This window comes from Chlamydotis macqueenii, chromosome 29, assembly GCF_036417535.1.
Source record: "Chlamydotis macqueenii isolate bChlMac1 chromosome 29, bChlMac1.mat, whole genome shotgun sequence".
Taxonomy (NCBI): domain Eukaryota; kingdom Metazoa; phylum Chordata; class Aves; order Otidiformes; family Otididae; genus Chlamydotis; species Chlamydotis macqueenii.
The window spans coordinates 1,296,217-1,321,923 of record NC_141584.1 but is presented as its reverse complement, the minus strand read 5'-3'; the positions used below and the strand labels follow the sequence as shown (position 1 = coordinate 1,321,923).

Below are 25,707 nucleotides of genomic sequence, written 5' to 3'. Positions count from 1 at the left end.
TAGCCACAGGGGAGGAGCAGACGGCATCAGTTCCAGCTGTACCAGCAAACACAAGACACGTTGTCTGTTACCTGCTCAGCCATTTCTGGCTGTTTCGCTGGGAACTCACCGTTTACCCACCAGCTCTTGCTCAGATCTGGCGAAGGTGCTGCCTGGGTGGGTGCAGAGGGACCCTTGCTAGTCCTTCAGCAGGACTTAGCTATTTTTGAGAGTGCATTTGGGGAGAGATCTTGTTTTCTAGACTTCATTTAAATCCCTTTAACTTTTTCAAATGGTTGTGGAAGCCGTCTGAAGCCAGCTCTGCTGGGCTCAGGTGGATTTCCGCCCAGGAGTGGATCAGGCACAGCGTGCTGGGCGTAGGGCACGGACAGGGGCAGCATCCTGCACCTGAGGGATTTACGGCAGAGGAGAAACGCGCCCAGCCCGGGGGCGAGAGGCGCGGGCTGCGTGCTGCGGGGTGGCTGGGGCTCTGTACGTGGGGTTGCTGGGGAGCGAGCGCAGTGCGCGGCGTTCGCATCCTGCCCGCTCTGCGGGTGACGGTCACGTGCAGACGAGGCCTTTGTCCTGTGCCTGGCTGCTTTTTTTAACATTTATTTTTAGGTGCTCTCTGGCTTCCTGTTCCTCCTGCTCTACGCTGCACTCCCTTTTTCTAACTCCCTCTTCTAGGATTGCTTTTTGAACAATCAGTTCCTCCTTAAACCCATTTTTGCAGGCCTTTGTCTGTGCTTGGGAGCTGGCCCAGTTCAGCGTTAGCAGCTGCTGGCTCCTTCTGGCTAAGCAAGAACAAATAAAGGTTTACGCTGAATGAATCATTTGAGCCTTATCTGTCTTTCAAATTGGGGACAGCTGTACCACTGCTGTGTGGAGTCTGCCTGGAGGGCACGGAGCCTCCGCGCAGAAAAACTTCCCCTGCCAGTGGCTGGGGCTGAATGGGTTTGTGCTGCCGATCCGTTCCTGCCTCTGAGAGTTCCTCTGTGTGCCCCTCCGAGCTCTGTCCCACGCTGGGTTACCAAGCGCAGCTCTGGAATGACTCCCTTGCCTTGAAGACTTGCTCCGTGCCGGCTTTGCTGTAGGCTCCTGTGGAAATCTGGCCTTCGGGATGCTTTGAGTGGTGTGATCGCCGCGTGAAAGCGCGGACGCTGGCTGCAGAGCGTCGTGGTGGGAACCGCATCGTGGTGGGACCTGCGTGGCGGCTTAGCCTTGAAGGGAGACGGCGCACGGTTTGCGGGGAGCGAGGTGTGGGCATCCCCTTGGGCTGTCCCCTTCAGCACAGGGACACGGCGGCGTGTCAGCGCTGCAGAGCCGTGGTGTGGCTTTGCTGGTTTAAGAGGCAGGAGTTGTAGATAAGAGGCGTTGGTTGGTTCAATAACAGAAATGTGGGAGAAGGGAGGGGAGCAGCAGATAAGCCTTGGGCTCACGCCTGCAAAGCTTTAATCTGACGCTAAGGTGGGGAGTTGCACCAGAGCTGGTATTTTGCTGAGATCAACGGGACGTTTCTCCCCTCCTCCTGCTGTCCTCGTCTTCTGGCGCTCTAGATTAGGCTTGGGTGATCCTCTTTCTACGCAGAGAGGCTCCCTGTCTAACCGTAACGGGGCTCTCTGCAACAGATCTGGTGTTGTTTAGTGGTTTGGAGGAGGTGCTGGTGTGTGGTGAGCCTTGCCCGCCCTCCTGCAGCCTCATCCTCCTCCCAGCTTGTGTCTTTGAGTCGTCAGAGCCCATCAGAAGAAGCAGCAGGCTTAGACACATGGTGCAGTGGTGGCAAACTCCCCGTAGCTTCCTGCAATTTCCCTTGTTTTCTTTTTTTAAAAAAACGTCTTCGGAGAATATGTGCTGCAAAGCTTGCCTGTCCCTCTGCACCCTCTGCAGACGCTACAGGGAGGTCTTGGCTCTGCGGCTGGATAAACCGTTTGCCTGTTGTGGTGCTGGGAGCCACCATGCTTTTGCAAACTGGAGATGTTGGTGGAGCTTCCTTCATGCGTTCATAACCTGCCTTCCCAGATTGGCTCATCCCATGCCCAAGGCCCTGTGTAGAGACCAAGAGAGGGACGTGGTGGCTTGGTGGCTTCAGACCTGTGAGGCTTTGAGGACACATTTGCAAGATGGAAGTCAATCCTTTCTGGTGGGCCAGACCTTGGGAGGTGAAGGTGGCTCTGTCCTTTGCACGGTCGCAGAGGCAAACCTTGCTGTTGACTCGATGGGAAGGATTAGGGGATTAAAGCAGATCTTGGCTCCTGAGTGCAAGGCCTCTTGGCGCTTTGACTCCTCTGTAGGAGATCTGCAGGCTGTCCTGGTGGCTCGGAGCCGGGCTTTAGCTCCTCTGGAACGTATTGAGGCATACGGAGGATTGTGGGTTATCAGCAAGGTCTTCTCCTGCCTTCTTCCCTAGGGCTCCCTGGAGCTGGGCTTGCTCTGAAGCAGTGATGGCCAAGGCTCTTGGGATCCTTGGGAGGTGATTTGAGGATTAAGACAAAGGGGTACCCTCGGCGAGCTGCCACGAGCCCGTACCGACGAGCGCTTACCTTCTGCCCGCGCAGGGCAGGCTGCGGGCACCCCGGTGCAGGGGGAAGCAAACAGGGATCGTACAACCCTTACGAAGCCGGGCTGGAACCTGCTTTTCCGGTACGCCGGAGCAGGCCTCAGCCGCTCTGCCTCTTTAAACAAGTGTACTCAGCGAGGGTTTGGCTTTTCTGCTGTAACTCATTTTTTAGCCATTAGGTAGATGGGACAGAAGTCCCTGTTGGGTTTGTCCAGGCAGCTCGTTGCGGAGCCGTTGGACGTTGTTTGTGTTGCGACGCCTCGTCTCGTGCGGCGAGCCCATCCCTGGCGTGCACCGCATGCGACGGGCGGGCGTGGACGCTGAATCCCCCCTTCTTCGTCGGCTGGGTGCTCCAGAAAGGGGGCAGGAATAATTCACCTGGGTTAAATCACGAGTCTCCTCTTCCCTTCCGTCTTCAAGGCTCTGCCGTCGTAAACAGCTGCTTACTGGAGTAGGTAAGTGGAGGCAGCGCGGTCCCGCCAAGCCCTCGTGTCCACAAATGACTAAATCCTGCCTGAAAAATCAAAGTATGAAAACATTATTTTTTGGTTTTGGCTGAGCCTCGTGGATTGCTGGGATCGAGCCATCTTGGCTGCCCGGCGGGACAGCGGAGCCGCTCCTCTGGATGCTGGCTGGGGCTCTGCCCACCTTGCAGCTGGCGGAGGAGGGCGGAGGGAGGCTGGTGCGGACGTGTCGGGGGGCAGGCGGGGGCCTGGGGCGCGGGGAGGTGCCCGGGGGCTGCCGCTGCCCCGCCGGCGCTCGGACCAGCCTTACGGCCCGGGATCTGCTACCAGCGCCCTTGCAGAAGTTGTTGTGCCCGTTGGCAAAGCGCGTTGGCAGGAGGGCTGGAGGGCGGTGCTGCGGCCGGTCATAAATAACCGAGGGGGCTGGGGAGCCGGTGTCTCATAGAGGAGCTGTCGTGCCAGCCCCTGTGCAGATGCAGCACCTTGCCTGTGGTTTTTTGGCTTTTTAGCTGACTTGTGTGCAGTTCCACGGCAGGGTCTGCGTGCAGCTGGGGTTGCTGTGTGCTGCCCTCGTTTGCTCGCTGCTCTGACGTCCCGTGCTGGGAAGCGGCCGGTCCTTGCCTGCTTGCAGACAGCCCTGCCTGCCTGGAGCTGGGTCGGGAGCCTTGCTGAGCCGTGCTGTGGGTCCGTCGTCTTCTTGCAGCCTGGCTGATCCGCTGCTGCCGGCTCGTAGGGAATAGGTGGATATGAAACGGGAGACGCTCGTGTTTAGTAGGGCACTGCTCTGGGGAAGGAGCTCTCCCAAGCGTATCCCTCTTCTCTCCACCTGGAATAGCCCTTGCAAAGCTTAGTTTCCCAGCTGGCCAGCAGCAATAGTGTAAAATGGATATTTGCTCTCCTGTTCCATAAGCTGCAGCCCCTAGAGATGGAGCATGGGGGCAGCTGCCTCGGGAAGAGGGGCTCGGAACCCACGGGAGCTCAGCGGGTGCTCAGCTCCATCTGTAGCTGGAGAGGACAAGCGTGCCCACGCGTCAAAAGGGCAAACTTGAAACTGGGCTCTGTGCTGACTGGTCAGAGGTGGTGGTGGGAACGGACCATCCCTTTGCGTCTCGTCTTCCTTGCTTGCTCCACAGGCATGGCTTGCAGGGGCTCACGCACAGACTGGGCAGTCTGGGATTGCTGGTGGTGGAGACAGAGGCAGAACTTGGACTCAGAGGCTGTGTGTGCTTGGTCGGGGTCAAGCAGAGCAGCCGCAGGCCTGTGATGCTACGCTGGATATTCGTCTGCCCCCGGTAGCTCTTAGTGTCTGTTCCCTGCCTCCGCAACAGAAGAGCAACCTCTGTCGCTGCTTGCAGGACCTGACCCTTCTGACAGACATCTGGATGGAGATAAGGGCAGAATTTAAGGCCAAAAATTAGGAGAATTTCCTGCTGATGGAGCCTGGATAATGCTGATCTAGAGTTTCAACTCCCATCTGCAGTCTTCCCGGGCTCCCAGGGGACGCTGACCTGATTCCCAGCTTGCTGGGATCTCCCAGCTCACGCTTACTGGCAGGGTCAGTGCCTCGCCGGACCTATGGGTGCTTTGTCCATATGAATCCCTGGTTCTCAGTCTTCTGCATTCACGGCAGCACAGTTCCCAGGTACGCGGAGCCGCCAGCGTGCTGCGTCCTCCCGCGGTGGGACGGAGCCTGGCAGCCGAGACGCCCCTTCTGCGTGGCCAGGCTCAGTGGTGAGACGCTGGTATGCGAGATGTAAACTCAATACCAAAGTTTAGATTACAGCCCTGTGAAAAACATCAGCTCCCCTAAATGGAGCCCAGATGGTGGCGGAAGCTGTGCAACGCATCGAAGCCGAGGGCCAGGAATTGCAGGAACCGTGTGAGCAAAGGGAGCGGGGCTGTGGGGGAGGGAGAGGAAGGGAGGTAGGGTTACAGCTCGTGTGGGCTGCGAGGCGGGCAGTTGGCCGCTGCCATCTGCGTCGAGGGTCAGTTCCTAAACCGGGCTGCTTAATCCACCTCGCCCCCTTAAAAACAACTTGGGACGACGAATGTCTCTCGAGTTGCATCACTGGAAATGCAGCGTTTCCACAGCTGAGGTTTCCCACAGCCTGTGACAGCTGAACTTGCAGGCGTACGGGGCCAAGGGCTCTTGGGCAAATCGGAGGAGGAAGGGTAGATCTGAGGCAAGGAATACACAAGCTGCGTTCTCTCAGGAGCTCTGCCAAAAAAAGAGTTTCCCAGCTTCCTCATTTCAACAGGTTTGGAGCTGCTGAGCCCAGGGAGAGGGTCGAGCGCATGCGGGGAGCCTGGAGACGGAGCCATGTCTTGGGTAAGAGGAGCGCCGACGCGCGCCCCGGCAGCCGGGAGGTTGCATGGGCGAGCAGGCTGCGAGGAGGCTGACCGTGACTCAATATCCTGCTGTTGTGAAAAAAGCAAACGTCCCGGGGCACCGCCGAGAGCCCTGTCTGGGAGGCTCGCAGCCGTCCTTTCCCCTGCGGTGCTGCAGGAGCCTGCGCCGCAGCTTGTTCTGGGGGATTTGGAAAGACGAGGAGTGATGGAGAAGTGCCGGGGGGACCACAGAGCACATCTGGTAGGGCTGGACCCTGTGAAGCCAAGCACGCAGGAGGCAGATGGAGGTCTCCAAACGATGCTGCGGTGATGTAAGAGCAAGTTTTTCCCTTCCCAGCACAGGTGACGGCCTTGGACTGCAGCAGGCAGACCTCCTCTCGGGGCCAGGACAGGTCCAGAGGTGAGGATGTGCTGGGAGGTTTCTCTGGAGGGTTTGTCCACATTAGATGAGTGTTAGGAATAACTGAGTTAATTGTCCCCTCTGTGAACTAGAGGGCTGGGGATGAGATGGTAAGAGATGAGGTGTTTATGTAGAAATTGGGGTGCTCCTGAGGTTGTTCTCTCAGGAGAAGTTGTGGGTGAGCTCCAAACGTATCCAGTTGGGATCAGTGCTCCTCCATTAGGACCCCACCATCCCTCCTTCCTCCCTCCGCTGCCCTTCCTGCGTCTCCCTTCCTTCCCCTCCTTGTGAGAGCTGCTGCGTGTTCCAGTGCCAGACTGCTTGGGTGGTGAAAAGGGGCTGAGGCCGAGCTGGGGAGGGGGCAGGAGGGATGCAGAGCAGCAGGAGTGCTCCTGCAAGCCCCCGCACCGCTTCGGGCAGCCGGAGAGCTGGGGTACCAAGCCACAGGGCCTGCGGCTGAGCTCACCCACGTGGCGTCCGCCTCGGAGGAAGGCCCACATCCCTGGAGATAACAGTGTGTGCAGGAGCAACACGCTCCTCCCCTGGCAGATAAGTTTGTGTGCAGACACAGCACGGAGATAAACGCCCAGGAAGGCAAACATCCAAGTCGTACACCTGTGCGGAAACGGAGCACCTGCAAACGCCCGCCACGCGGCCGTGGCCGTCCTGCCGGGGCGGCACAGCTGAGCCAGGCAGCCGTCCGGTGCTTCCAGACCAGCACCGGACCCGGTTTTGTGCTAGAAACACGTAGGGCTGTGCGGTGCCCCCAAATCTGGAGATGCTCAGGGAGAGAGGAGCGGCGGAGTGGGGTCGTCTGTGGGCTGAGCTGACTGCAGCTGTCAAAGATGCTGAGAGCATCGTTCTGCTCGGACCCCGAAGTGCTGACACCCCCAGGGTGTTGGTGCCTGGAGGATGCCGGCGTCTTCAGGCTCTGAATTCAGTTTCCCAGTAGCTCTCAGGTGGCCTCCGTTGGCAACACAGAGCCATAAAAAGTCCCCTTAAATTGCAGGAGGGGCTTTTGTTGAACTCCTCGTGTTCTGGAGAAGTCGTGAAATCGCCACAAATGAAGCCATCGCTGGTGTGGCCTTGCCGCAGTGGGAACGCTTCGTGGGGGGATTTCAACACGCGTGTTGGGGACCTTGCTTTCGGACTCTGCAGAGGGAGCTGAACCGGTCGCCTGGGCTCAGCTGGGATTCAGGGGAGAGCAGATCCTGCAGCTGACGGAGCTGCTGCTCGCTCCTTGGGAGCGGTGTGCGTCGGTTTTGACTCCCCCGTTTCCAGGTGTCTGCAGCAACGGCGTTTGTATCGGAGCCCGGGCCACGCGTTGCCACGCTCTGGGCAGGGGAGAGCTGCCGGGGCAGACAAACCGCAGCGGTTCGGGATATCCGTCATGGGCTCATTGCTGGTGTCTCCGCAGCCGGCTCAGACATCTGCACTGAAATGTCGACTCCGGCAGATGAATCACAGCTGTAGCTGGTGGATTTGGACCTTACCCTGAAGTCAGACTCCAGAGTTTTATTTTTCAGGGCTGAGTGGGAAATAGTTAGGGCACTGTCACGTATGTCCCAGATGAGATAAGGGGGGGCGGGGAGGTCTCGTGGTGGCCAGGGCTGCGTGTGCTGGCTGCAGATGCCTCCCTGTCCTGCAGAGGCCATTTCTGCACATTGCCGAGTCTCTCGGTGGAAGTTTGGCGGCAAAGTGACTGCTGAGGGCGTGGAAAACTGTTTGGTGCGAGGCGTGCTGGTTTAGGAGCAGGGGAGCCAACAGCTGTTACAGCGTACGGCTTGTGAAACGCCGCGGCGCAAGTGTACAACTGCGAGTTACGGGGCAACCTGAAGGACGAGCTCTGGGGTGTCACCGCCCCTCTGCTCGTCCCCGGTAGCGTTAGGAGTACGTCGTGAGCAGACTGGGATGCTGAACCGTTGCAAGTAAAGGCACTGCAGAAAGAGACCCTCCGTGCCCCCAGCCTGCCGTGCACTCCAGACGTGCTTTGGCACTTCGCTCGCACCGTGCGGTTCCTCCGGTTAAGATAAATACCAGCAGTGGGCTGGAACCAGGCAGGGGGTGGTGGTTCTGTGTCTCGTCTGTCACCAAGAGGGCTTGCTGCACTGCACCCCCAGTTCTGGGGTGAGCAGCAACTTGAGGAACCCCGTACTGGCAGGTGGGAGCCTTGCAGAGAGTCAGGGAGCTGGATGTCAGCTCTGTGCTTCTTCTCTTTGTTGGTAAATCCTGCAGGTGAGCGTTAACCTCCTTCCCTGGAAGGATAAACCCGTCTTTAGGCTTTGAAGAGCCACAGCACTGTATTGGTGGTCTGTAGCTGCGAAGTGCTCCCAGTATGGATGCAACCGAGCAGTGAAGATGCGCCAGCAGCTCGTCTCTACTGGGCGTCCTTTGCCTCCTGTCTCCCTGTGCGTACTTCTTGCTGGTTTTGTGGGGGTTTATTTGTCGTGGATCAACAGCATCCATCTCCATGAGCAGGAACTGAGCTGTCAGGAGAGAGGCGGTGCTGGTCCCGCTCAGGCAGTGCCGTGGTGGCTGTGCTCAAGTCCTCAGAAATAACTACACAGGGTTGAGGGTTGAGTCTGTTTCTCAAGTGATGGCAAGAAGCATCCAGTAGGAGTAAGGAGATGTCATTGCCTCTGTAGCTCATGACTCCTTGAGTGGTCTTAGTGCTGTGGCCGGCACTGTAGTATTTACTTCAGAAAGGGCAGTGACTCAACGGAAAGGACCCAAAACTACAAAAGTGTAGGATCTGCCTTGCAGGGAGAGATGGGATGAAGCTCAGGCTGGTTATCTCGGCAGAGGAGGCTCAAGGCATCAGCTCCTTTGGCTGGTGGACCAAAACAACGGTGTGTTGGAGGCAGAGGTTAGCTCGTGGTTTCTGTGCTGGCCCTGTCCATCTTCTGTGAACAACCCTGGCAATGCCATGTCTCATCTCTTTTCGTGTCAAATCACAGCAGAAGGGAGTCCCTGGGGAAACGTCTGGAGTCTGCTCTTTCCCTGGCCGAAGATCTACAAGTCTGGTTTGCAGTTCCTGTCAGTTTTATTGGCTGCCTTTTTCTGTTTGTGTTTAGAGGTGTGGATTTCTAACAGTGATGATGACAAATCCTTGAAAGATCTGTCAAGATCAAGGAACTGGGAGGATTTGGGGATTTTGTTTGTTTGTTTGGTTGTTTTTTTTTTTCCTTGGTGGGACCTTGCTGTCAGGCTTGGATGTCTGGTTGGGTCTGGTCATGAGTAGCTGTGCTGGTTGGGTGGAGGTTCACTCTCTGTCCTGCAGGAGCCCAGACGGGATGATAGCCTGCGACGGCCATGGGAACAAGGGATAATGCCTGGCTGCTTCCCTGCTGCAGAGGTCGGGATGCTGGCACGGAGAGGCCGTTTCGCACCACGCGGACGTGTCTGGGACATTGTGCCAAGCGAGCGAAGAAGGTGGAGGGTGTGTCTGAGGAGAAGCCTGGGAGGGGTGCAGGGTGTAGGATGGGTGCTGGCACATTTGGAGGTGGGACAGAGAAACTTGCAGAAGGATTTGTGGGCTAGAGCTGGTTTGAGCTTGGGCGTGTGCTGCATCTGCAGAAATCTGCCTGTCCTCCCTTCTGCCACCTTATCTTCTGCTCGGCGGGGGAGGCCTCCCAACAGAGCTGCCTGCCGGAGGAGATCCTTGCGGATGCCCATGGCTTTCCCCTCTGTCCGTGCCACTTCCATGTTCATCCCCTTGCAACAGCTCTTGCGCGTTCCTGACCCTGGGAACGAGAGATGAGACTTTGCCAGAGCTCACCTGCCTACTGACCAGTCTGATACCGACAGCCCGGTTCAGAAGAGAGGTTCCCAGTTATGTGCTGCTGGTTGCTTTTCCAAGGTACTTAGCGTTAGCATACAGATCTCCCGGTCCGGGAGACAGGGATACCCCAAGCAAAGATCTTGGAGCAGGCTCTGGGATGAGCAACGCTCCTGAGGTGGGTGCTCATTACAAACCTGGTGCGTTTATTTTGCCAGAATATCCGAATTAATGGCAGCAAGGCTGTGAATTATGTGACTTTGAGGGCAGGGTTTGGTCACGGGTGAACAGTTTCTGGCAGAATTGTGCGTTGGGAAGCCGCTTGACACGTTGTCTCCAAAGACTCTCGATCGAAGAGCGCGCCGAAATTGCCGTGGCTGGAAGGTGGCTGATGTGGGAAGCGGGAGACCTGGGTGACAGCGTACGGTCACGGCGCGGGGACGGTGGTGTCGTAGTGAGAGGTGGCGTTGCAGCTCCTCCGTGTCTAGAAATTTGTATTTCGCTGGGTGAGAACCTTGTGGCAAGGGATAGAAATCACAATCCGAAAGTCTGGCTGGGAGTTGTGGCTGTCGTGCAGAAAAACGAGCTCTGTGAGGCAACGGGAACTGGATCTGGGGCTGGGGTCGGTGGATCTGAGCCTGGAGTGGGGCAGGGGGGCTGCAGGAAGGGTTCGCGCAGCCTGGGGCTGTCTGTGCCGCTGGATGAACCGCTCCCGGGTCAGGCAGGGCTCTGGCAGGGCTGTGCTGCGAGGGGAGGCCAAACAGCTGGGAGAGGAGGTGAAGCTGGCAGAAACCAGGCCTGGAGGAGCTGACTTATCTGGGAAGATTAAAATCCTTTTTATCTAGCTGAAATCGTGGCCTCCATCTAGGCTGAGCAAGGCGGGGCTGTGCCTGCTCGCCGAGAGCTCCAGATCCCCGCCGCTCGCTCTGGGAGCGTCTGCCTGCCGCGCCTCTGCCGACTCGGGAATTTACCCAGGCGCTGCTCCGTGTCCGTCTGCGGCGCGCGGGGATCGGTAAAGCAGCCCCAGCACCTCCAGAGCCGGCCCGTCCGTCCCTTCTGGGTGCAGGCTCGTCGGAGCCGAGCGCGCGAGCTGCTCCCTCAGCCTGGCACTGGGCTCCCAGCTTCCCGGTTTTTTTCCTTCCGGCAGCAGCCGCACAGCCTTGCCACAGCCCACACGGTTTTTCTTGGGTTGCGGGAGCGCTGGCAGCGGGACGTCGGAGCAGACTTCCCTGCCAGGGCTCTGAGGGTGGAGAGACCAGCTTTTCTCCTTCCCTTATCCCCTTCAGCTTTGGGAACAGGGAAGCCGCTGCACAGCTGCCGAGCCATGGAAGAGCTTTTTTGGTTTTGGCAGTGAAGGGAGAACACCAAGAGTTGCGATGGCTGCAGAGGGACCACCTAAGAGAGCATGGGAGGGTGGCAGCAGACGGGGCTGAGCAAAGAAACAGCAAACTGATGTTGAAACCCCTGGAAGGGGGAGAGCTCTTGCTGTAGAGGGGGGAAAAATGATACGGAAGCATGGGAATGGCTTGCCACTAGATGGAGTGAATGGTCTCGTGGGAATTTATCTTCAGCCTCTGGAAATTCTGTTCAGGACCTTTGTTGGGGGAATTAGGTCCTTTCTCCTGGGCTTGACCTTGGGGGGCTGACTTGAGCTGGCCATCAGCATCTTCTCCAGGGCTGCTGAGGTGTGTGTGATGTGGTGATCCAGGCTGTTGAACTCGGAGCTGGAGTCACCTCCAGGTGTTGAGGCCACAGAAACAGAATCCTTGAGCTCTCGCAGCCCATGTCCTTCAGCAGAAGCAGAGTTTGGGACTCTTCAGGATGAGCATTTCCGTGTGTGAGTGCGGAAGATGCAAGAGTTGCACCGTAGAGGGACATCTCTTCCAGCCTTGATGGAGGGAGCAGAGCTGGTCCTCCTGAGGCTTTGGGGAGGGGCAGTGGCCTTTTGGGAAACCACCTGTGCCAGAGTTGGAAACGTCCTCATGTTGTGCGTGGAGCCGCAGAGGACTTTGCGGAGGAGCTGCCCGCGGCTCTCTAGAGCCACAGTGCGGTGGCATTGCCGTCCCTGGGGAGCTGATGACTTGCGGCAGGGGACTCCTGTGCCCCGTCCTGTTCCCCTGTTTCTCGCTGTTGGCAGAGGAGGCTGCAGACCCCGTCAGGAGCACCGCGGTGCTGCAGAAGGACATCGACGTAGGAAAGCCTCGGGCTGTCCCTCTCTGGTGTCGGCTGGGAGCCTCAGGAATCCCCGCAGCAGCAGCAGCTCCCCGGTGACGCAAGCGCCGGCACAGCGGCCCCGTCGGGGTGCGACGCAGCGCTCTTCCCATCGCCGGCGCGCCAGGGGAGGGGTGAGCTACAGCAACAAAAATGCGCCCTTCCACTTGGGTGACTGCTCCCAGTTTGAGATGAAAACATTTGTTCCTGAAATTGGAGTCATTCCTGGGATTGCAACACCCAGGCTGTGTTTCCAATTAATCTGCTGAAGCCGTCATGCATTTCCAAGCGCGTTGGCTCAGCAGAGGGAAATCTGGCACTGCCTTCGCGCTGCCATGCCAATGAGATGTGCGCGGTATGGAACGGGGAGCAAGCGGCCCCGGCACGCTGCGCCACCGGCCCCGGCGCGGGCTCGCAGAGGGACCCCGGGCAGCTCGGGTACGGCGGGGGGCTGTGGCGCAGGGCAGAGCAGCCTCCGCTGGGAACCGAACCGCTTGAAATAGTTGTGGAATTACTGTCGGGTTTTTCCTGACTGGTTTCCTTCTGTTTCTGGGTGTGTGTTTTGTTTTGGGGAGAAGGGGAGGGGGTGAAGTGAGTTATGCTTTGTCTGCAGAGCGTACTTACAGCCTCGCTGCCTCAGCGGCGACGGGTGGGAGGTGTTTGCCGTGCGCTGGGGATGGTGGTGCGGCCTCTCCACCCCAGCCTCCTCCCGGGCCCTCCCGTGGGGCGCTCTGCCCCCGGCGAGGCGGCGACGCCTGGGAGCCAGGGGCTGGTTTTTTGGGGGGGCTGAGCGATCCCTGAAGCAACGACCGCGGCGCTGCGCGTGGGTCAGTGTGTGGGTGCCTGCGGGGCGAGCGCTGCCGCTGCGGCTGCTGCCTGCCGAGTCCGAAGCGCGGTGGCCCGCAGAGCTGGCTTGGTGTGGGACAGTGCGGCGGTGGGTCCCGGTGGTGCATCTCCACGTTGGGCACCTCTCCGGGGAGCCGCTGGAAGGACAGACATCCCCTTGCCAATAGGTTGGTTGGTTTTTTGTTTTTTTTTTTTTTTCCCCTCTCTCCGAGGGCTGCTTTTGCAGAAGCCAGGGTTCCTGCCTGGAGCTGGAAGTGACCTGACACATTCCTCTCATCTCCCGTGTGATTTTCTGAGAAATGCAATTGGATCTGGAGCCCGGTCCCAGCTGGGTGGGAGCGGTCCAGTGCGTTAGCACAAACACTCATGGAAAGGCCGAAGCTTGCGTAGAAATCTTCCCTTTCCAAGAATGAGGTTCAGGCTGAGGCCCCCTCCCTCCGGGGTCAGCAGGGATGACGGACGCGAGCGGGGAAGGGGAGGCGGGGACGCTCAGCAGGTCTCCTGCCAGCGAGGTCACCGGTGGCTTTTCCCTTCAGGAGGAACCTGCTGTCGCAAAAGGAGCGTGCGGGCTGCTTTTACCTGTTGGGAGCCACAGCAGGGATGGAGCATCCGGCTGCCTCCGCCCTCCGCTTTGCGGAGCCCCCCTCCCCGTGCCGCAGCGACGGCGTTACGCGCTTTCCTGCGGCAACGCTCCGTGTAGAGCTGGAAAGCGTTAAGTGAGGACGGTGACAAGGCCACTCCCGAGCTGGATCGCGCGTGCTCTCCCATCTGCGAGGGCAGCGCCGGGGCAGCGCGTTCTGCTGTGGGAGTGCCGTGCAAGCCTCCGCGCCCTGCTCGGGGGCCAGCGCAGGCAGGCGGCCTGCGGCAGATGCGTAAAAGCCTGGAAAAAACCCCAGGGAGGCGAGGAGAGGAGGGGGAAGGCGAGTTTACCCCTGGTGTTTAATGCCGCAGCGTGTCAATATAACAAATACTCTTACGGCTGTTGCACTGACTTCCCGAGTTGTTTGCTCCAGAAATAGAGCTTTCCCGTGTGTCCGTGTTGGAATACATCTCTGCTGCAGGGATTTTTAGCAGTGAGGATGTAATCTTTCTATATTTGCTTGGAGGACAATAATACTGATGCTTTCTATTTTTAACACATCAGCGGAGCAAAAATGCACTTGGGAATCTTCAGGGAGCAGAGCGGCTCTGCCTGTAGCGCTGCCGGCGCGGCCGGGCTTCGGGAGCGACGCCAGCAGCTCGGCGAGCAGCCCGGGCTTTGAGGGTGCCCGGCCCCGCTTTTCGGCAGGTAAAGGGAGACCAGTCTGCACAGGGCGGCTCTCCCCGCTCCGGGGGACTCGGCAGAGCCGCTGCTTCAGGGTCACGGGGCTGGGCGGTGGTGGGGAGGAGCAGGGACGCGTGGCATCCTCCGTCCTTCGCTTTCGCCTGTTTCTGTCCCTGCGAGGCCGCGGAGGCGGAGGGGAGCACTGAGGGGTTGGTGGGTCCGGCTGCGGTGCTGACTCCGTGGTGCTGGTTTGGGTGGTGCCAGGTCCTAAAAGCGTCTCGAGCCTTCTCTCTATGGTTTTTGGTTCTTTGTTTTTTGGATTTTTGTTTGGTTGGGTTTTTTTTTTAAGAAAAACAGTTCCTGTCAGCACCTTGATCATGAAAAAGGGCTGCAAGCGATAACCTGCCAGGCCCTCCAGACACGTGGTGAATAACAAAACCGGCACCGACTTGAGCTGCAATCCCAAGTTTGGGAGCTGATTCAGAACTCTGAGTGATTCTGCTCCAGCCAAGTCCCTGTGCCACCCTCATCTGCTCGGGCTGCCGTCAGCAGCCGTCCTCCGGCAGGACGGGCTTGCGTTGGTCCTTGCAGGATTTTCCGGCTGCTGACGTATGTGTCTGAGGAGCCTGAACGTGTGCACCTCCCATTTGGAGGAGAAAATAGGAATTTAGGGTGGAACTTGCTCCCTGGGGGCTTTGTTTCGCCCTCCGGGCTGGGTCCAGAGAAAGTGTCTTCTCTTGTCTTTTTTTGTGTGTGCAGTGGAAAATGCCTCTGGTCTCAGGGGTGGATTTTATCGCGGTGTTTGCACCTGTAGCAAAGACTCTGGTTTCCAGCCCCTCTGCGAGACCACGCACGGCAGTTGCCGTGTTTCCCTGGCAGCTGGTGGCTGCCCGCGGATTTCGGATCAAATCCGAGACCTGGCTGTTGCGCCGGGGGATCCCGCGTGACGGTGGAGGCTGTCCCCGCGGCCGCCTCTCCTAATGGGGCAGCAGGTTTGCGTTTCGGGGCTGCTCCTGTGGGGCAAAGAGGCGATTTGGGTTTTGCCAATCCTGGGCGTGCAGCTGCGTGGGCTCGGCCCCGGCTGGGACAATGGCAGGAAGCTGGGAGCTGCGCGCAGCTCCTTGCCGCTGGCCAGGCACCGCATCCTCGCCGAGCCGAGGCTGCCTCCGCCGCCGCTCCTCCCTTGCTATTTCCATCGCATTGTCCCGAGGAGAGGAAGGATGTTTCCAGCCTTCTTCCTTTTTGCCTCAAAGGGATGTGGGGTGGGTGGGGAGGCGAGGGGAGAGGATTTTTCTCGCTGGCAGTTGTGCAGTAGGCACAATTACCGCTTTTCGAAGCACCGTCCCTCTCCGCCCAGGTCAAAGGGCTGATGCGTCTTGGCCTCGGACGTCCCTGAGGTCTCCCCTCCTCTGCACACTCTCGGCCGTGGCCATGCGCCTCGTCCCGTGTCCTCGCTGGCAGCCAGCGGGCTGAGGCACAGCCTCCTGTGCAAGGCGAGGACTCGGAGCTGCATCCCAGGAGATGCTTCTACAACACGGCTTTTAGTGGACGTGCATACGTGGCCGGGCTCGCGGTGCTCAGCCGTGCGGGGGGAGACGCTGCTGCCTCCAAATCCCCCGTTCCCAGCAGCGGGGTGAAGCTGTGGTGAGGTTGCTGGCGCTCAACGTAAGGTATTTTGGGAAGGTAAAGCGGGATCCTGATGTTATAAATGCCCTGCGAGCCGTGTTGCGGTGGGGCCGCGTGTGTGGAGGTGTCGTGGGGGGCTGCGGCGGGGGCGAGGATAGTCCCTGGCCCCGTGGCGGGGCGGTTTCAGGTGCCTCTGAAAGCGTTAGAGGAAGCGTGCGGTGGGGATAGGGAATGGGAAGGTCACCTCTTGCTTTGTGATGGAGAAATATGGCCAGGAAAGGGGGTTCTGGCTCTTTTTGGGGGTGTTTTGTCTCCGTCTTGTGGACAGGGCTCTGATGGTGACAAAGAAACGTTGCAAAGCCCCTCCTGCGTTTTTGCACAGCTCCGACTGCCGTGGCCGTGCATCACTGAGGCTCCTCGCTGCGCCGGAGGAGGCCGGGCTCCCGCATGCCAGGAAGTGAAAGCTGAGTTAATTAACATGGGAAATGATGTTAATTTGTTCCGGCTAAATCCCTTCAGCACCAGTAAATCCCAAACGTTTGAAGCAAAGGTCTTGGTCAGAGTGCGGCCACACCTCTGCCGTTGTTCAGCGGTGAAGTTGCTCGTGACACATCTCTGAGGATCCGACTGTATGGGAGAGTTTTACCGGTTTTACTGGGGTGGTTGTCGCTTCCTGGTAGCAGCCAGACTGGGAAAAGCCCATCTCGTACTGAACTGGATCCCAGCTCAGCTGGGATCACCCCAGGACAGCCACAAGAGTCCAAATTCACGTCTCACGTGTGCTGGCGTTGAGTCTGTCGTGCGACAGCCCCGGGACGTAGTGGTGTTGCCGATTTTTTCCATGGCGGAGCAGAAAGCTTTAAGGATCCGTTCTGGCTTTTTTTCTTTGCTTATCCCAAAGTGGATCGGGACGCAGTGTGGCTGTTCTGTCCTTCTCAGACAGCATCGGCCGCGCGTGGTACCCGTCACGTGCCGTTCTCTCCCCTCTGTACCCCAGTGTGGAGCCGCCGAACGTTTCTGACAAAGCCCAGGGTCGGGGCCAGCCCACACAACCTGCCAGGAATACCAGGAGCTCCCGATTTCCCTGCTGACGGGAGGCGTCCCGCAGTGCCAGGGCGATGGAGCAATTACTTGGCGGCCGTCGGAGCCAGCTCTTTGCGTTCGTGAAAAACGCGAGCGGTCTGCAGGCTGGGAAGTACTGCTCGTCCCCGGGGGCAGGGGTAACAGCCTCGCCTGCGTGTCCTTGACGGCTTCGGCCTCCCTGACGCTTCGGCCGCGCGCGTCCCGTTGCGTATGTTGGCGCTGGCCGCGCGGCGAGGGCGGAGAGGCTGCGTGGAAGCAGGAGGCGATGCGCAGTTCAGCTGTCTCATCCCTCCTCCGTGGTTTTGTGGTCGTAGGAAGGCTCGGAGCGTGGAGAGGGCGCAGAATAGCAGTTCTTCTGCAAGCTGGTGTAGAAGCGATGCTGGAGGAGCTGATGCAGTCAAATACCACTGTAGGCTGGGGCAGAAATTTTTCCCTGTTTTTTAAAATATGAGCAAGCTTTGTGTAAGCTTTGTTACGGTCTGTCTTACGCACGTTCCCGTTTGCAGAGCAGAGAGGGGCTTGCGTTGGTCTCCAGCAGCTGCTGTGGCGCAGGGAGCTGGAGCGGGCGCGTGCGGGCGCGGGAGGAGGGCTGGCATCGTGGAGCGACCTCTCCGCTCCGCCGCGACTTCTGCTTCCCTGACAAAGACCTGAGTGTTTCCACCTGCTGCTGCGTGGGGCCTGGGTGCCAGCCACCTGCCCGAGCCCACGCAAAGCCTCCCTGTTTATTTTGTCTAAAAGCAATATTTCCCAAAGCGGGGGGTGAGGGGGGGAATACCCACTCTGGCTTAATTGCACTTAATGAGGCTGCTGAGGCCGGCTGCCAGCAAGCCGAGGGCTTTGCCAAGGTTCGTACTTGCCCGTGAGAACTGCAAGGGTGTGGTGCGCGGCCGTGCCTGGCTCTGCAACCGCTGAGAGAAGAGATCTGAGAGCACCCGCCACGCTTCGTTGTGCCATCGGCCCGGCCCGCTTCGCAGGGCCCGGCTCTGCGGGCGCATTGACCTCCAAGACTCGGAGGGACAGGATGGCATCTGTCGGTGAGCGTGCCCGCGGGTGGGAAATAGCCCTCGCAGACGTTACGGAGGGGGTTGTGTGAGAAGCGCCGTGAGCATCCTTCCGTCCGGAGCCGCGTCCAGCGCAGCTCTGCAGTGTGCGCCCAGCCTGACGCCGTTCCTTGTTTGGCCGTCAAGTCCTCGATCAGGACGTGGTTTTGCTGAGTTGACACCAGGTCTGATCTTGAGACGTGCCGAGGGCTCGCATCCCAACACGTGCACCGATTTCTCCGTGTCTGAGGTGAACGCTGCTGCGCTGGGCTCACCGGGGGTCTGTTTGTTTGTTTATTTTCCTTCCCCCCCGTGCTAGAGCGGCTCAGCGGTAGGGTTAACCCTGCTTTCTGGGTTAAACACCCTGGGCAGCGTTGCTACGTGAGTGCGAGTGCACGCACCCCACCGCGCCCTCCGTCCCTGCCAGGCGCTTCGGCTGCCTCGGGGCACCCGCGGTCTGCAGCCGTCAGCGGGGAGCCGGCCTGCGTCCTCCTCCGAGGCTTCTCCCTGCCGACTGCCGTTTGCTCCCGCTTTTCCCTGGGCAGCTCCGGCTGCATGTAGACACCGGGTCCTCCTTGCATTTCTTCACCCCCAGCTCTCGCAGAGACCCAGAAATCCTGCCTGATGACTTGGCTGTGCCACTTCTTGGAGCTTTTCTGGCCCGGATGACGTTCCCTGGCTCTGGCATTGTGGATCTCTGCTTGCACGCACCAGCGCTAACCCAGATTCACCCCCAGGGTGGCTGTCACCGGTGTCCCCGTGGCAGAATGGGGGATCCAGGCACGTTTCGGCCTCCTCTGCGGCAAGGATTTGACACCTGCGCCTCGCCCAGCTGCACAGACGCCACCTTTGAGCCAAAGGCCATGCTTTCCTGGCATCTTCGTGAGTACCCAGGTACGGGAGGCCGTGCTAGACAGCCCCGCAGCAAAGGGTGCCAGAAGTGTGTTTGTGCAGGAAGCTGAAAATGTTGCAGCTTCCTTCCTCCGACATAAATAGCGCTCGCCCTAACCCGAGTGTCCGCTCTGCGGGCTGGTGATCTCCAGCGCCGGCTCGAGGGGATGCTGAGACGGGCCTGGCAGTGGTCGGGGACCGCCACGTCCCGTCCCCTGGCCTGGCAGGGCAAAGCTGTGTCTCCCCAGCCTTACAAAGCTCTCCTCAGAGCCTCCTTGCGCAAACGCCTCCATCAGCACTGAGCAAGGTTTGGGCGAGCTCCAGCTGCGCCCCGCTGATGGTGGCTGGGCTGTCTTTAGATCCACGTGGGGAATTGCATTTGTGCCTCCCTCCCTGGGTCACATCGTATTTCCCTCGAGCCGGGGCTGCCGGTGTTTCTTCCAGCTCCTTGCTCTCCTGCTCTCTGCGTTGTACTGGGCCTGAGGTTTTTGAAAATTTTCTTTTCACGACTGAATCTGCCTTCCAGCCCAGCCTTGGCCGTTGGCCAGCACTTGCCAAAGGGATTTCCTTCTCTGCAGCACGTGGAGAGGCTCCGGTTAACGGGCACGTCCCCGTGAGCAGGCACTCGCTGAGAGTGGGTATTGTGGGAGCCCGGGCTTTTTGTCTCAGCACTTCCAGATCAAGTGAGGCACGGCTTCGGAGCCCTGAGCGTTTCCCCAGGGACTTATGAGTCAAGCTAGGCTCTTGCCGTGTTGCATGCAGCAATTAAAAAAATAAACGTGTAGGCTGAGCCGAAGCGCTGCCGCCAGCAGCCCCTGCGCAGCGGTGACCCTGCGCCGGCGGCGCGAGGCGATGCAGGTTGTGGGTTTGGGGCACGCGGACGGAGGCTTTGCTCCGTGCCGTGCCCGCGGGACGCTCCGTGCCGCGGCATTACGCTCCCGACAGCGGCTTTATGCGTACAGGGGGTGACAGCAGCGCGGACCCCTCCGCAGCGGTGCCCGGATGGGCTGCGGGCAGCGGCACGGCACGGGGCAGTGGTGCTGAGGAGCCCATCGGCGTGCTGTCCAAACCGGTTGGGAACGCTCTCCTCTGCTTATGCAAAGGGCTGGTAATTGAGGAGAGGTTCGTACAATCGTTTGATCTCTCCTTTGCTTCCCTTGGCACGGAGGCCGCATCCTCTCGTGCTGATGTAATCAAACCCGGCGCAGGAAGACGAGGCGTCCTGCGCCCAGAGGGTGCTCGCTGCCTTCCCGGGAGCGCTTGGCTGCGTCCGTGGGGCTGCTGTGCCGCTCTGCCTCGGTTGGCATCTGCCTGCTTGGAGATCGGGGACGCAGAGGAGCTTACCGTACCAGGACCGGTGCTAAAGCCTCTCTCCAAAGAAGATCTGTGTTGGTGTAGGCAGGGAGATGGTGCTGCGGCTCTAGGCGGGACGGACGCCTCTTGCTGGAAGCCCGGTCGAGCGAGAAGATGGGGCTGTTGGAAGACACCGGGCTGTTCCAGTTCAGGCAGAGTGGGGGTACTTGCTTGCCTGGAGCTGCTGCCTGTCATCCGCGTTTGTCTTTGCCCGCGGGCGTTGGCAGTATTTGAGGTTTCAGGAACACAGCGCAGACCCTCGCCCCTTCTCCGGCTGCTCCCGTAGCTCTGCCTGCAAGGAGAGGCCATGGGCCGTGAAGATGCGTAGCAGCCCTCCCCAGAGTGCGTTTGCGGGGCTGGCGGGGCACGAGGAGCGGTGGAGCTCGGCGTCAGCCCGCCGCGGAGACGGGCTTCGAGGGAGAACCGGGAGGGAACGGCGCTGCCTCTCCACCGCGTGAGTCGGGGCAGCGCGGCGTGCGGGGCCGTGCCGAGCCGCTGTTGGTGGCTGTCAAGCAGGGAGGAGCTGGCAGACCCCGTCCGGGCTGCGCGACCAGGTGAGAGTGGCCGGAGGGGAAGGAATCCAGTGGGATGGACTGCACCGTGGGGGATGTTTCCCTTCTGGGAAGGGAGGGCTTTTCCTGAATCTTGGGAGTTTCCAGGAGCAGGAGCTGCCTACGCTGTTCTGGGGAGCACGAGGCACCGCCAGGCAACCTTGGCTCAACAGAGCCCTTTGGTCATGAATTTCCCTCTGTTTCGGAGGAAATGGTGGTTGTTGCGAGGCTTCCTGGGGATACCTCGCACTCCTCCGCACAGCATCCTCCCGCAGGGGCCTCGTGCTGCTATTTGGGATGGGGTTTGTGAGCGGTGGGGGTGGGAGGATGTGACTGCTGGCAGGAAATGACTGCCAGAGGTTTCCAGCTGTGCCAGAGCTGTGGCGGGGATGGAGCTCTCTCGCTGCACCTCCGGTCCCGTGTCCCGGCTGTGGTTGCAGGAGATGAGCCCTTCGGTCCCACCTCGCACCTCGTGCTGCCCACGCTCACGCTGTGTGGCGTGGGGACCTGATCCTTCCGCAAAGACGCCGGTAAAAACACTGTTTATTTACTTTCTTGTTTTAAACGCGCGCAAGCGCACGTGTAGCTGCCTGCGGAGGCATGGCTGACGGTGCCGTACGTCAGGGCACGACCGCGGAGCAGCCGGCAGGGATGGGATGCCGCACACTGGGATATTGAGCAGTTATTTTCAAAACCGCAGCCGCTGCGTTGCCTGCCCATGGCGTGGTCTGAGCCTGCTTGTGCCCAGCTCCTTTTTGGCTTAGCACCTGCCTGTCCCTCTGACCGAACCACCTCGGATTTAGACTCGAAACCTATCGCCAGGTTTTGCTTCTGCGCGTTCGCGGCTGGCTGCTTTGAAGGCTTTAAAAACTCATCCCCCGAGGAGGGGCAGCGTCCGCGGAGCTCAGCCCCTGGCGCGTTGGCCGGTTGCCCAGCTCCTCTGGGAGCCGTATGTGAGCGTGGAGGAAGCGGTTTGGGGGTTTAAGTAAGGCCTGCAGTGAGTTTCAAGTCCGGTATTAAGGTTTGGGGTAATTTTGCGTGGTGCCAGGTTGCCTTGGGATCCTCTTGACCACTTTTGAGGCCAGTCTGGATTTGAGAGCCCGTGGAAAACCTGCCGTGAAACGGCGCCTAAACGCACCCGCGCGGAGCTGCTCGCCCCACCGACCGCGTCCGTGGGGCAGCCCAGGGCCCGCACGCAGACGGGGGCCGGCGAGGAGGGTGCTCGCGGTCCAGGGAGAGCGCAGGCACCTGTATGTCCCCGGCGACGCAGCTGGACCGCTTCCATGGCTGTTTCAGCCCCGAGGGGTTTGCTGCACCTCGTCCTTCGGCGGTGCGGTCCCGCAGCGCGCGGTCAGAGCTTTGCGTCCCGCAGTCATGAGTTTCAAAATGGAACTACGCACATTTGTGGGGAGAAAATTCCAGGGAGGGCTATTAAATGTCTACCTCAAAGGTCACAAGCCACGAATAACCAGCGAAAGTAATCAGGGGAAGTATCTCGCCCGGATCCGTTTCCCCCAGGCCTGATGTGGATCTCGGTACAGGCTCAAACAGAGGGGTTTTTTCTGATTTATGTGCTTGAAATACCTAAATAATACGCTTCGCTCACAGGTGGACGCGCGTAGTCCGGATGGTTTCAGGTGTGCGCTTTGAATCCTGGTTCATGACTTTGGTTGCGGAAAGGGTTTTGTGATGCACGTGTGCCTCTGCCAAGCTTTAATCATCGTCTGTCGCAAATGTTTTCTGGAAACCTTCTGCAGAAGAAAGTTTGCAAGAATCAGAGTGAAAAAAAAAAAAATAATTGTTTTACCCTTGTGGAAAAACTCTCGAGGGCTTTTAATGGAGAAGCATGAGCCTCTTCTTGTTTTGGAGCAGGAATTTATTGTCTGGTAGGGAGGAGAGGGATCCACCCACATCTGGCCAGTTGCTAAAGCCTTTGAAACTCCCAGTTAACGTGCTCCATAAAGAGTTATCAGAATTTGGCAACCGACCGCTCCAAGCATTACATCTGCCCTGAGCATCATCTGCTCTCGTATGGCTCACGCGGGACGCTGTGCACGGCCTCTCCGCCCGGGGACGGCTGCGGCGGCACAGGGCTTTCCCCGGCGCCGCGTGGCAGCTCCCTGGCAAGGCGAGGAAGGAGGAAGATGCCCCACGCGCTCCGATTTCGCGGGGTCCTGCGAGGGAGCGCCCCGGGGACGCAGGAGCAGATGGAGGTAGGGGAGCGCAGGGGCGTGTGGAGCATCGGCTCGGGGTTCCTGCTGTCCCCCCGAGAGCTGCGAGACCCGACAGCCGTGCCCGTGTCCCAGCTCCTGGTGCAGCTGGGCACAGATAGCGGGGTGATGCTGGTTTTGTCGGGTTTTTTTCCTTGCCTTTGAGGGGAGCGCAGTGTTTGGTCCCGTGATTAAACCCAGCATCTTGGCGCGTAGGCAGCAGGGCCAGGGAGAGGCGGTGCGAGGTACCCCGACTCCGGGATTTCCTATTTCTCGAGTTCTGGCTTTGTGATCTTCAGTGTTATTCCAACATAGTCCTTTTCGTGTGGTTTCTCATTTAAGTGTTTTTAATTTGAACAAATGCCCGCCAGCTAATTTTTGTTACTTGTGCGTGGCTCTGGAGAAGACCTTTTCCTTTTATTAGAGAGGAATGTTTTTAATCACGTGCATTCCTCAACCCGCCTGAACTCTGAACCTTTCACAGCTAATCAACATAAGATGGGAAATGGTTTTCAGAAAAAAAAAACCCTGCCTTTAGCTGCTGCTCGGCCTCAAAGCTCTTCGATCGCCGTGCGGGCAGCGCTGGTACGCAGAGCCTGCAGCCTGCCCTCGGCCAGGGATGCACGGAAAGGCGCGGCGAGCTCGGATGCGGCTGGTTTGCTCCTCAGTGATCTGCCTGCCCCGGTTTGTTTGCCTCTTGCTTTATTTCCCTCTTATATAAGCGCAGCTCTTTGCTGACGGCTGGTCTTGCCGCTTGAAAAAAAAAAATCAGGAAATGCCAAAGCAAAGATTTCTGCGCTGCTTTTTTTTTTTTTTTTTTTTTTTTTTTGAGAGGGGGATGCTGTCTGTCTGAGAGCAGCAGCGCGACCAGCGCTTTCCCTTTGGGCAGCGAGCGACACGTGTGCCGGGTTCCCACCGCTCGCTGGCACCAGACCTCACCCTGCCCAAAAGCTCAGAAGGAGCCCGAGAGGCGTTTGACTGCAAAGCAGGGAGCCCGGCTCCGTCTGCACGCTCGCTCCGCGTCTCTCCCCACCTCGCCGGCGAGCACGCGGGCCCTTGGAGCGCCTCGGCTGCTTTCCCCGCGCTGCGCCGTGCCGGCAGCCTGGAAAATGCTGGTAACCCGCGCCGCGTTGCTGCGCACGGAGCCTGCGTTCACGCCTCTGCCGCCGAAGGCTTTCCCAGGGCACGCCGAGGAGAGACGCCGTGCCGAAGCTGCTCGTGGCTGTGTTGCAATCTCCCCTTCCCGCGGAGGAAGGGTGGATCCACAGCAGCTGTACCTGCCCAGGTGCGGAGCGGTTTGTGCAATGGGCTGGGCAGCCCCGGGCCGTCGCCTCCGCGCAGCGGGACCGCGGCGCGCTTGGCCTCGGCTTCCTCCCAGCGCGTTGCCGTAGCGGTGTTGTTTTCCTCCCGCTGACCCGGCTGCGTGAGGTGACCCAGAAAAACAACCGCTTGGTGCCACAGTGACGTGACGGCCCCGGTGCTCCTGCCTGCCGGCCGGGGCGCGTGGCGCAGGCTGGGACGGGGCGGCAGCTGGTCCCCATGGCCACCTTCACCTCTCGCCAGCGCAGAGGCTGAGACTGCCTTGCTTCGCACCCCGGATGCCTCCCGCGTTGTCCGAGCTGAGCGGACAGGCTTTGCAATCAGTGATTGTTCAGCAGAAGCAGGGAGGAGCGGGAGCAGCCATCGCGTCTTGGCGAAGCAGCTGAGTTTTGCTGTGGTGCGAGGGCAGGGTCGTTTCCACGCTGTTTGCCCTGCAAGTGCGGCCCCGGTCCCGCTGTGCTGCTGGGGACGTGGTGGCTGCTGAGCCCCTGCCAACCCCAGCACTTGTGTGAAGACGAGCTCGCCACCAGCGCCGACCTTCCCATGCGAATGTTCTTGCGAACTAAAAATAATTCGCAAAAATGTTGGCAGCTGGACGTCCATCCGGGAGAGGAGCCTGTCCCAGAAACCTTCCGCCTCTTCCCTGAGTGGGTGCTCCCAGCTTGCTTCTCCCTGTCCCGGCACTCAGCCCCGCTCCTGGCCACGCGGGTGAGGAGGATGATGATGGATTCGGCCCCCTGAGGCTGCACGGGGCCAGTGGAGCATCCCAGTCTCAGCCCGTGCATCCCAGTCCCGGCCACTCCGTGGCCGCGTGTCGGGGTGCTGGTGGCTTACGAGGGTCCACTCGGAACTGGCAGGACCCAGGCGGGGCTGGGGAAAGGGGCAGACCCCCCAGGAGCCAGCGTGGGGCCGTGCTTTTGGCCTTCTTTGGGTGAGGGGAAGAGGAGGAGCTGCTCGCCTGGCCGCCTGCCCCCTGAATCATGTGCGAGCGTCGGAGGCTGCCGGGAGGGGAGTTGTTTACTGTAACTCTTGGCGGAGGGCCCGGCAGCAAATTCAAAAATGAATTCAAGCTACACCGGGAGGTCACGGCTGAAACAAACAGCTCCCAGGGCACGAAGGGCTTTGCGAAGGGGTCCGGGGCTGCTGGAGCCCGTGCCGGAGCGGGAGGGACGCAGGGCGTGCCCGGGGAGCTGCCACGCGCCGGAGGGGTCCCGGCGTGGGGACGGTGGCCGAGGCTCCTGCCCGGGGGGTGGGCTGCGCTCCCAGCGCCGCTGCCCCCGGCCCATCCTCGGTCCCTCTCCTCCCTGGCGCTCGGCGTGCGGAGCGTCGTGTTTCTGAGCTCTGGAAAGCGCCCTGAGTTTTGTGGCGTTAGCCCGCGCTGGGCGGTTGCGAAGCTGTGCGTCGGGGCTTTGCGCAGGCTGGAGCGCCTGCCGCCGCTCTGGGGCACCTCGGGCCGCTCCGTGCTCCCACGGTCCCTTTTTTCATCCCGTCTTCCCTCTCTTCCTCCTTCGGAACAGCCCCGTTTCGCTGAACGTGCCCAGCTGAGCAGGGCGCAGCGTGGCAGGGTGCTCCGTGCAGCATCGATGTGCGGAGCAGGGGGCCGTGACAGGAGGAGGGTCTGCGCAGCCGCTGCTGGGGGCTCTTCCCTGGCTCTGGAGCCTTTTGGCCGCGGGGATGCTCGACAGCCTTTTTCCTGGCTCTGGGCGAGCGGTGAGGAGTTGTTTTTCTGGCTGCTGGCCGCTGGCCTGCCCGTCCTCCCTCTCTCCCAGCACATGCGTTCCCTCC

The 25,707-nt window shown here is 59.8% G+C and overlaps 1 protein-coding gene across 10 annotated transcripts in view; it reads left to right on the top strand.

The window, feature by feature from the left end:
- HDAC7 (histone deacetylase 7) overlaps positions 1 to 25,707 on the top strand; it is an 87,448-nt gene that overhangs the window by 42,417 nt on the left and 19,324 nt on the right. The window contains exon 1 of one of the 10 annotated variants that reach the window (XM_086768790.1): positions 13,527 to 13,872. The exons of 5 other annotated variants lie outside the window; for them this stretch is intronic. In XM_086768790.1, coding sequence (XP_086624916.1) covers positions 13,704 to 13,872 — 169 coding nt within the window. In that variant the 5' untranslated portion in view covers positions 13,527 to 13,703. Of the gene's footprint in view, positions 1 to 13,526; positions 13,873 to 15,151; positions 15,519 to 22,450; positions 22,606 to 24,252; positions 24,631 to 25,707 lie in introns of those variants that run through there. 4 more of the 10 variants (XM_086768781.1, XM_086768787.1, XM_086768789.1 and 1 more) reach the window with 4 other exon arrangements.